Below are 10,072 nucleotides of genomic sequence, written 5' to 3' on the forward strand. Positions count from 1 at the left end.
ATAAACCAAAAACCAAGTGATGAACATATAAATAGAATAAAGGTGTTTCGAAACTACTTGTTTCTGATCTGTCTACTCAATTGCCAAAAATGTGCTCTACTCGGGTCTCCAGTTTTCTGTATCTGGATTATAGACTAGACAGAATGCACAATAATAAATCCTGAAGATTAGAATCTATAGTAATTGGTCACTATTTTTTTTTAAAAAATGGCTAAGATACTGAAGTACTGAACAAGCCAGTAATCCCAGTATTACAGTATGATTTCTTAAACTGACCTCGGTAGAATAAATTTCTCAGTTAATTTCAAGTAATCACATTATTTCTCAAGGGAATTACAACAACAGACAAGTTATCTGTGCTGCCTTTCTCATATGCTTTATTCACAATGCATTCAGCCCATGATGAGAATGGACAATTAAATGATCTCGAATAATTTTGGTTTTCATCCTGAGAGTATGCTTCGTGCAAGAGTCTGCAAACCTCTTGTGTGTTCAATCCCTCGAAGATGCCATCAGATGCAACCACCAGAAAGACTTCACTTGCATCCAAATGGTGCCATTTAACCTCTGGTTCTGCTATCACCCCATACCTGAAAGAGTTCATTATTAATAACCATTTTTACTATGTTACTTTCTAGTACGAGGAATATAATTTAACCATTTATGCATCTCACAGTTAGATAACAAGTCACAAGATACAAAAATTAAATCTATCATACGCTTGAAGAAGTGAATATCAGCTTGCTTGTTAAAGTTTTTAAGGGTTGTACCAGAAACTGGGTTTCCCAACTTGTCTACATTTACTTCCCTTTTGTGCAGTCACGATATTCACTTACAAAAACAGAAGAGCATACTTGCAGCAGAGTACTGAAACTCTGAGAGCAAGGTTTTTCTTAGTTTCGACAAGGGACACAATGAATCTAAGGTTACCTTCACTCAAGGCATAACTACTGAAAGCAAGTGTGTTGAACATAATTACCTTTTTAAGTACACATCACCAATGGATCGTGATACAGCAAGGATACCATTGACTCTAGGCACTCCCAATAGAGAAACAAACCCTCCAGCAGCTGTAATACGGGCATTTTCGTCATCTCTATCAGGATGATGATCTTCTGTTAGTTCTAGGACCTGTAGACTGGTCATGGAGGTACCTATAATAGTTCAATTACATAAATCATTGGCCACAATTTCTGAACCAGCAGCAATATAAATTATACAGTCCATCAATGTCGACATCATTGAAACCCAAATAGCCAATTACTTTTGCTGTTTGTATCTACAGAGGTTTGTAACATCTCTGAGCATAAAAATGCCTTTGAATCACCAACATTTGCAACCAGCAGTTCATTATCCACGAAAATAGCTATGGTCGCTGTTGTTCCTGATAGCAGATGTTTTCTTAAGGCCACCTGCATTAATGGATGAACAATAAAATTAATTTCACACTCAGGCTTTCACTAAGTTTAATCCGGTTTTTGATGCAAGATGCCAAGATAGAAGAGCAAACTTCAGAAAACGTCAAATCAATGTCGTGAACTGCCAGGAGAACTGCTTCCTGTATAACTTCCATTGTCTTTGATTCATTCATACGCCTGAAATGTAATACAAATTGATCGCTTCAATCTGATGTACAAAGTCATTATGTACCATAAATCAAACTTAAATAGTTAAATGCAACAGAGTTCAAGATTTCAGCATATAGGTGTTATTCAACACCTTTAATTTACAGTGGAATGAGTGAAAGGTTCAAATATTATGAACAACCACATCAAAAAAAAAAAAAAAAGGAATAACTTCAGGTAAGGTCAATAATATCAACTAGGTTCAGATAAACTCAGATCAGGAAAAGTGTTCACATGAACGAAAAAAAAAAAAAAAAAAAACAGATAAAAAAAATGCAATCAGTAAACAAATAAAACAAGCTAACAGGTTAAAATCCAAAGCGTCCTGATATGTCATCCTAGAATTATTGACATGAACCTTCTAAGATGAGTCTCCAAAGATTTAAACTCCGTTTCCAATGGGAAAGCCATATGGTGCCCGTCTTCAAAGAGCTCCATTTCTTTCTGACTTAAAAAACTAATGTGAAGTTGAATATAGTAAGGAAGGAGTTGAGCAGCTAATTCACTGGCTTCTTTTCCGCCATGACCATCAAACACTGCCGCTACACCAATCTTCACATTTTCTGGACCTAAGTTACCTGCGTCAAAGTTTAATCTTATGATTTCTCCTCTATTTGTTTTCTTCTGTTTTTAGCTCCATTACCAACACAAACTTTTTATAATTTTTAAGGTTCAAGGTGATCAAACTGAGCATCATCATAAATAGTCATGCTGATGTCCATATCATAATAGGGAACAAAATGGTAACATCTTTTAGTGCATGGCATCAGCTCACACTCATCAGCCCCATGATAATTCCTCGTGATAACAACGAAGGAAAGTAAAACATTCTGTCTCAAGCTAAAGAAGGCAAGTTGGAAGGCATTACATGGTTATGCATAACTTTATTCGAAGTATATATTTCACAATTGGTATCCTGATGAAAAATTATTAAAAAATCATGCATCATTTGGGACTGTTTATTAAAGCAGAAAGAATGACCTTTTGGTATCTATGACATTGTTTAACTATGCACTGTATTCTCAAGACATTTCAATGTATTGGTAAAAAGAAATACAAATGCAAGGGAGGACAACAAAGAAGAGGCAAACAATGAGCAATTACCAAGAAGATCAATCTGCATATCGAGATCACAGAAAACACGATCCTCTTGGTACTTCCTTCGCCCTTTTAGTGAAGCAAACTGGCATTTAGTTGTATGATTCGGGTTCTTAGGATGAATATACTCAAAGGAACATTCTGGAGATTGAAGAACAGCTGGAGCGCCACCTTCATTGTAAAGTCTCATACAAGAGTCAGACCTTCCATGGCATCCTACTATCACGTTAAAGAGAACTCCAACCAAAATGCACTCAATCTTGAACTTCTCCATCAACAATAACACAGTGAAGCTATCTGCAAATAATCAGGTTTGCTGTTATGATTCCAAAGAACAGCATGGAACTCATCTAATTTTGATCTATTGGGATCAGACTAATTACACCCTGATATTTTGGTGATTAAACAAGAAATCAAAAATAACAAAGGTAGTGGAAAACACACATGAATTCTAACACGAACGAACGAGGAATTCATCACTACACTATATTACTTAAATTCAAGTAATACACAACATAAGTCAGAAATTCTCAAAATTGGCTATGCAGTAATGCAGACATATACCACAGAGAACAAATAAACTCCTAATTTATATCTGTCAATTCCATTCGACTTACTTCGTATTTTTTTTGAACTTATCTATGAATTAAGTGAAAATAAGTCGAACAAAACAAGACCTAAGACTATATTCAACCTAAATCCTATACCAACAAGATCATGAAACTAAAAAACTTTCCAAGAACCATCCACTAGATATTCAATTATTACTCCAGTCAATTATCTTTCTAAGTCTCCTACATGAACCCACCCCCCCCCCCCCACCAAAAAAAAAAAAAAACTGAATTTTCCAAGAATCAACTTTTATAACAATGGGTGCCCTGATGGGCAGTAATCATATTACACACATATATATATGGCCAAGATTAAGCTGTTCTATCTAACTTTGTCAATGAATTTCATATAGAAGTGCTCTGTCCCAACAAAATAATCGATACATGAAAAGTTGTATGAATGAATTCAGGATTCCACAATTAATTGAAAATTGAAGAATAAATGAGCAAGAAATCATAATTAGATCATGGGAAAGGAGTTAGCTTCTGAATACTTACCCGATTTTACACTTTTTTTCATGATCTCCTGATATAATCCTGCAGAACCTTCAACCTTGGACGGACGAACTTGAGAGGTAAAAGTAAAACTTCCCCTATTCCAAATTCTGGAAAATTGGTTGTGTTTGTATTCATATTCGTATCTGTGTACAATAATACAATCTATTATGTTGTGTCATGTGTCATGTTTATATTTTTTATGTTTCGTGTTAATTCAAATTGTATTACGTAAGTAGTCTTACTACTCAATAACGTTTTACTTAATTTCCCGTACCATAGTAATGAAAAATCACTATAGTGATGACACATTTTGATTACCACCTTATAATCATCATTAATCAAAATGTGTGCCTTTTCTTGTATTAAAAATATTGCGAATTTCATACAATACTAATGTTATTGGTTTCAGAGGAAAACACGCATACATGTAACATGGTCTATTCCAAAGTTAAGGCAACAAAGATCAACATAAATGCAAGTACATAAGTTGTCCCGAACAATTAACAAGGAAAGGCTAAATGATTTTTTAAACAATTTTTCTAAGGGGAGCATTTATGTAAACTTTGAAGCTTCATTGGATCACTAAATAACTACTATGGAAATTGTAAACATTAAATTTGAGAAAGATTATGTATCAAAAAGGTCTTAACCTTGCTTAGGAACACAATTTAGGCTTGTAGAATGTCATCTTGAGATATTTTGTGAAATATGTAAATCATTGTAGTAAATCAGTTTGAATATGTTCCTTAATGGAAAGAGTTTCTTAATGGATTGTGTAATAATTGTAATTAGAGTAACTAAGATTAGTGTTGATTAAAATGTTGGGTTTCAACACTTTTTAGGATGCAGCGAATGCATCAATGGTAACAGCCCTTCCAGAAGCTATAAGAATTTCTTCATTTTCTGTTCACTGTAATTAAATACACTACACTGAACATAAAGGTTACAAAACTTGAGGCGAAAAAAAATAATGACACCTCATTCGAATACATATGCTTGGGAATTTACAAGAAATGAACATGCAAATTTCTGTAGAATGATCAGGGCTCATGCCTACTATGAAGCTCCAACATCTCTTGATGGTTCGGATCAACAGAAAGAGCAGCTCTGCAATCCCGGAGGGCACCCATGACATCACCAATGTGCTCATGGAATGCTGCTCGTAAGTGCAGCAGGTGGACATCGGCTTTGAATGCTATCGCCCTTGAAAGCTTTTCTATGGCTTCTTTCTCCTTGTGGCTGTCCATCAACACTGTCCCAAAATAACAAAGAAATCAGTATTGGGTGTTACAAGGAGAGATCAATATGACTAGTTGTAGCATCTGATCACCACAGCATGTCCTCAATCCATTATCATCAATTTTGTGCCTCAGTTGAAGGTACTGACTACAGTATTGTTTATTGGAACTTATAAATTTACTACTGTATAACAGATGACGGATCTGAAGGACAACCAGGGAAACTACTAAAGCACAGAGCCACAGACATCTGTACTTCCAAGTTTCAAACAATGAACCACAAAATAGGAAAAGGCAAACCGGAATAAAATAAGCGACAAGCCCCCAACAACACCCTACAGAAACCTTTATTGAGACGCACAATCAGAGGTTTTCCAACCCTTGAGTTCTATTATGCAGAAGTTCAAGAAAAATATACTTTACCTGCAGCTCGATAACGGTATGGATATACTCGAAGTGGATCTAATCGGGTAACCATTTCCAGGTCTGCCTTGGTCAAGTCACGATCACAGTACTCTGACCTCTTTTCGTATGCAGATGCATTGTTCTGCGCCTTTTCAATTAGCTTAGTCATTTCTTCATATGCAGCAGTCTTGTCATTCTTGAGGAAATGAACTCGAGCAAGGCCTTGATGAGCTCTGGTATGACGGATCTTAAGGGCATTAACATAGCAGTCGGCTGCCAAGTCATATTTTCCACAGTCAACATAGACGCTCCCAAGATTGTTCAGAGCCTGTCATGTTTGCATTTTATCAGCACATACTAAACATGGAAAATAATGATTCCACATACTTAAAACAGTCTATTCTGTTAAACTAGGAATTGAGAAACAAAGGGAAGATAATCTACTAATCTAGGAGTAGCTTATGTACAATTCTGGAAGGACCATGAAATAAATACACTCTCTAGCAGTAACTAACTAGCAACAGTGGCTAATTCATAGCAAATTCAATTGCATCAATATTCTCACGGATAAATCCAGTTGTTAGCTCAATCTTATGTACTAATAATATTTCTGGCAAAGATAAAAAGACAAAGATGAGGTAATTAGTCCCGAATAAGCTTAACACCTTTGAAGAACAGAATGACAGCTTTCAATACCTCGAAAAAAACATTTTAGATGAAACCATGGTATCAAAGTGCAATAAGAAAGTAAATTTGAGTGTAAATCTATGCAAAGACCAATTTCGATTACAGTAGTTATTTGTACATGCCTTCCCAGTCAAATTGGAAATTGACAAAAAATAAAAAGGGTGATGCCAAGAAACCATACCTGACCTTTTCGCAGCCTATCCGAAGGGCACTTTAGAGCATCCTCAAGAAGTGTAATAACAGCTGAAGAACAAGATGGATCCTGACTAGAGTCAGCCAATGCATAAGCTTTCAAGAAGAAAGCCTCAAATGATCTCTTAAGTTTTATCGACTCTTCTGCCTTGCGAAGCCCTTCCTCACAGTGTCCAGTGTCATACAATATCCAGCCTTCATAAACCAGACGCTCATCTTCACTTGAAGCATGTTGACGAGCCAACTGCAAACTTCTCATGGCTGCTTCAGGACAATTCAACCTGGTTGAGAACGGAATTAGATGCCTATAAAGCAAGCAGCATTCACGTGTGTCCCATAATGTAAATGTGTCCTAGTTTCAAAGTTTTTAAAGTAAGGAAAGGCCATGTTTTTCCTAGTTTCCATATCATAAAGCAAGTAATCTACAAATTTTAACTTTTCAATGCTTCAAAACTAGTGCAAATAAATGCCGCTTTAAAAAATCCTACAGCACTGTTAACACGATTATATAAACTGACCAAGACAAAACTAGTGCAAAAAAGCCCTTTAAAGCTGGTCCATAAGATTTAAAGTCAGAATATGATAGAGCATACCTTAGGAGAAGTAATGATTGTCTGAAGTACAGGACACCTTTTGCTGCATCAGATTCAAGCATCTGATAAATTACAGATAAGGATCCAATATCATCTACTGAAGACCACCGGTCATATAACTTCAACCAGCAGTCTGCAGTTGTCCACTTCTCGACGTGCTCACGCACCAACATACGAAGTTTGGTTGCTGCAACACGGCCTTCAAACATTCGATAGCCAGGAGAAAGAGTGAGAATGGCCTGAACATCACAAAAGGCTGCTTCGTAATTCTCTAGCGCTAGATAGAAGCAAAATCTGAGTTCCAAGCATTCTAAAGCTAGTTTAAAACCAAGAACACGATTTATTTCACCAATTGCAGCTTCAGCCTCTTGTCTCCTCATAAAGGTTGCGGCCCGATACATGTATGGATAAGTAAGTGTTGGGTCTAATTCAGTTGCTCTCTCAAGGTCATCCCACCTCTTATCTCCTTCATAATAGAGGGCCCTCTCCTGGTACATCCATCCCAAAGGAGTTGATGATAAAACTAAAGAGTTAAGCTTCTCAAACGCCCAACTTTTCTTGCCCTTATTGTAACTTATTCTAGCCAGACCAGCAATTGAGTACGTGTGGCCTTCTTTAACAGCTTTCTGGAAAAGCTGTTCAGCTTCATCATATTCTTTCCGAAGAAGCCTCACGCAACCTAGCTGATGAAAAGCTATCATTTTTTGTCGATTATCCTTTGCGGATTGCACCAATCGTTCCAAGAATAACACAGATGTGTCAGACCTAGCATCAAGACTCATGGAAACTTCACTTAATAAACAGAAGAGTGAGAATGAGGCTTGTCCAACCACAATAGACAACTGTTCCCTGTTAGCATTGCCTAAAATTTCCACAACCCTATCATCATTTAAACAATCGGGAAGGTCATGTAAAAAAGTTTGCAAACATGAGGCTGCAAGTATTGGAGAATTCTCCTCTATTGCACATTCCAGAAGATCCACTGCATCCTGCCTGGAGGAAACAAGTGATGCAAGTTTTCGATCACATGTATCTTTCAAGCCCTCACAGCAGAATTTGTTAGCAAAAATCAATATCTCTACTAGTAGTTCTGGAGAGACTTCATCTAAACATCCAGCCTTGCTAAATTCACTGATTGCTTCCATACCCTTTGGTGATATATCATTCTCCGAAAAATCAATTTCCTGACAGTATGATTCAGTAAAGCAACCGTTCAACATAGCACGAAATGGAGCTGAAAGACGAGCCATTTTTTGTCTGTCACAATGTACTCTCTCATTCCCAATCCGAAAAACAACAGTCTCAGCACTATCACTCCCACTGATGGACGCATCCTCAGAGGACCGCGAACCACAATCAACTTGAAGTTCAGAAGACACATCAATCGGCCCAGTCTCTCTAGCACATTTACTACAAGAACCAAGCAGATCAAAGATAATCTCCTCTCCTTTCTTCTCATACTTCAACCATGACCCAAATATAATCTTCTCATGAACACTACTAGCCTTAAGCCAAGCAGTCCTAAGACTCCTACGCATCAATTTAACCTCTCCTAGTCCCCTAAACACCTGAAACTGTAGTAAATACAAATTTGACCTCTCATTCTTCGGACACGATTCGAGTTCTTCATGAATTTGAGCTAAAACTTGTACATAATCAAGAGGCTTAAAGTGCGGGACAATAGGTGGTTCAGGAACCTTGATAAGAGATCCACTACAAATACCAAATTACAACTACCAATCAACAAAACAATCAACAATCATCTAAAATAAATTCAAAAAAATTCTTACAAAAATCAAGCAAAACATAGAAATTGAAACTTACATTGAGCAGCTGCTACCTTGGAAATATTTTCCTCTTTCAACTTGAAGCCATGACTGTGGATTTAGAACATTGAGATAATGTGTTTCTTTACAAGATTCAGAATTAAATAATGTCCTCATAGGACATAGAGCACGGAACAGTTCCCAGATCTCCACAATGTTAAACCTTCCTCTTAGCTCTTCAGCCAGAGGAAGAATCTAGACTTTAGGGTTCTTATAAATCACAAATTATTACTACCAAAAAAAGGTGAAATTTTTACAGAAATTCACCAAATTTTGAACTAATATACTCATAAATAGTGAAAAAATTAAAGGGGGGGACTTTTTTTTTTTTGACAGAGTTTTACATACACTTTGCTATGAAAATTTACACTTTTATAAGCCCAGAAAACACCAAAAGAATCTCTACCAGAAACCTAAATAAGAACAAATCAAACCAAACCCACTTCAAATAAATTAAAGCCAACCAATTTTTTTCACCTAATCCAATAAATTGGAGGAGATAAACCCAGAAATCTCTCGATTTGTTGCTGCATAAACAACCCAGAAAATGAAAAATTGGAGCTTAAACAAGAAAAGAGAAGCAACCCCAGAAATTAATTAGCTTGAATTTAGAGAACCCAGTACAGAAAAATGGGGAAATGAGCTTGTAGGCGTGAGATCAAAGTGAGAGAGAGAAAAGAGAATGAGAATCCAAAGGAAGAAATTTCTCACTTTTTTTTATGTTCTCCTTTTTGTTTGTTGGTTGAATTGAAAAAAGTTTTTAGCTTTATTAATTACAGTGTACTCCGTAATATGTTTGTTTTTCCCTCCTTTATTTATTTCATTTATTTTTTCCTATTGCTCATTTGCTTACTTTACCTTGCTAATTTGATTTCTTCCATTGGGAAACCCAGAAAAGATTTGCAGTTTACTGTTGTGTTTGGTCAGACCTTAGACTTGGGAAACTATGTCATTAAATAAATACACTACTATATACGAGATTTAATTTTAATTTTATTTTTAATTTTAATGTACTACTGTATCTCAATTTTATTGTCGTATTTACAAGGCAAAAGCTAATGAGCGCCCTGAGGCGTTAGATAAGAGAATTAAAAGTGGAAATATTAGAGTAAAATTAACATTAATTACACCGAACGACGCGTGATTTTATCATGCATTCCTAACTTAATATCATATCAACCAATATACTTATTCCTTATCTAACGCCCCAGAGCGCTCGTTAACAAGATCCATGTATTTACATTACTTTAGAAAAATACTGATAGAGTTAAATAAAGAGTTCGATATCAAGGGCTGTAT

The 10,072-nt window shown here is 36.1% G+C and overlaps 2 protein-coding genes across 3 annotated transcripts; both read right to left on the reverse strand.

Annotated features, from left to right (window-relative positions):
* Nucleotide 1: 1 nt before the first annotated feature.
* LOC110728977 (probable protein phosphatase 2C 51) lies at nucleotides 2-3,969 on the reverse strand. The gene is made up of 7 exons (XM_021908665.1): nucleotides 3,833-3,969; nucleotides 2,730-3,020; nucleotides 1,984-2,203; nucleotides 1,511-1,595; nucleotides 1,265-1,412; nucleotides 980-1,154; nucleotides 2-590 (listed from the first exon to the last, which is right to left on the reverse strand). Exons 1-7 carry the CDS (start codon nucleotides 3,852-3,854, stop codon nucleotides 305-307), a joined length of 1,227 nt encoding a protein of 408 aa, XP_021764357.1. The 5' UTR covers nucleotides 3,855-3,969; the 3' UTR covers nucleotides 2-304.
* A 672-nt stretch (nucleotides 3,970-4,641) lies between these two features.
* LOC110728978 (ETO1-like protein 1) lies at nucleotides 4,642-9,707 on the reverse strand. 2 transcript variants are annotated; one of them, XM_021908666.1, is made up of 5 exons: nucleotides 8,772-9,705; nucleotides 6,948-8,660; nucleotides 6,344-6,635; nucleotides 5,494-5,803; nucleotides 4,642-5,084 (listed from the first exon to the last, which is right to left on the reverse strand). In XM_021908666.1, exons 1-5 carry the CDS (start codon nucleotides 8,888-8,890, stop codon nucleotides 4,873-4,875), a joined length of 2,646 nt encoding a protein of 881 aa, XP_021764358.1. In that variant the 5' UTR covers nucleotides 8,891-9,705; the 3' UTR covers nucleotides 4,642-4,872. The 2 variants fall into 2 exon arrangements, with proteins under 2 accessions (XP_021764358.1, XP_021764359.1); XM_021908667.1 differs by lacking the exon at nucleotides 4,642-5,084 and having other exon boundaries at nucleotides 5,645-5,803; nucleotides 6,349-6,635; nucleotides 8,772-9,707.
* Nucleotides 9,708-10,072: the final 365 nt, after the last annotated feature.

The sequence above is a fragment of the Chenopodium quinoa genome, unplaced genomic scaffold, assembly GCF_001683475.1.
Source record: "Chenopodium quinoa cultivar QQ74 unplaced genomic scaffold, ASM168347v1, whole genome shotgun sequence".
Taxonomy (NCBI): Eukaryota; Viridiplantae; Streptophyta; class Magnoliopsida; order Caryophyllales; family Amaranthaceae; genus Chenopodium; species Chenopodium quinoa.

Excerpts from the sequence above, each read along its gene's own strand:
- LOC110728977 (XM_021908665.1), bottom strand. The coding sequence starts at position 3,854 with ATGAAAAAAAGTGTAAAATCGG. Across the intron at positions 3,021-3,832 it reads GAAAAAAAGTGTAAAATCGG|ATAGCTTCACTGTGTTATTG; the intron begins GTAAGTATTCAG and ends GATTATTTGCAG. Across the intron at positions 591-979 it reads GGTGATGTGTACTTAAAAAG|GTATGGGGTGATAGCAGAAC; the intron begins GTAATTATGTTC and ends GAACTCTTTCAG.
- LOC110728978 (XM_021908666.1), bottom strand. The coding sequence starts at position 8,890 with ATGAGGACATTATTTAATTCTGAATCTTGTAAAGAAACACATTATCTC. Across the intron at positions 8,661-8,771 it reads CAAGGTAGCAGCTGCTCAAT|TGGATCTCTTATCAAGGTTC; the intron begins GTAAGTTTCAAT and ends TGGTATTTGTAG. Across the intron at positions 5,085-5,493 it reads ATACCGTTATCGAGCTGCAG|TGTTGATGGACAGCCACAAG; the intron begins GTAAAGTATATT and ends ATTTTGGGACAG.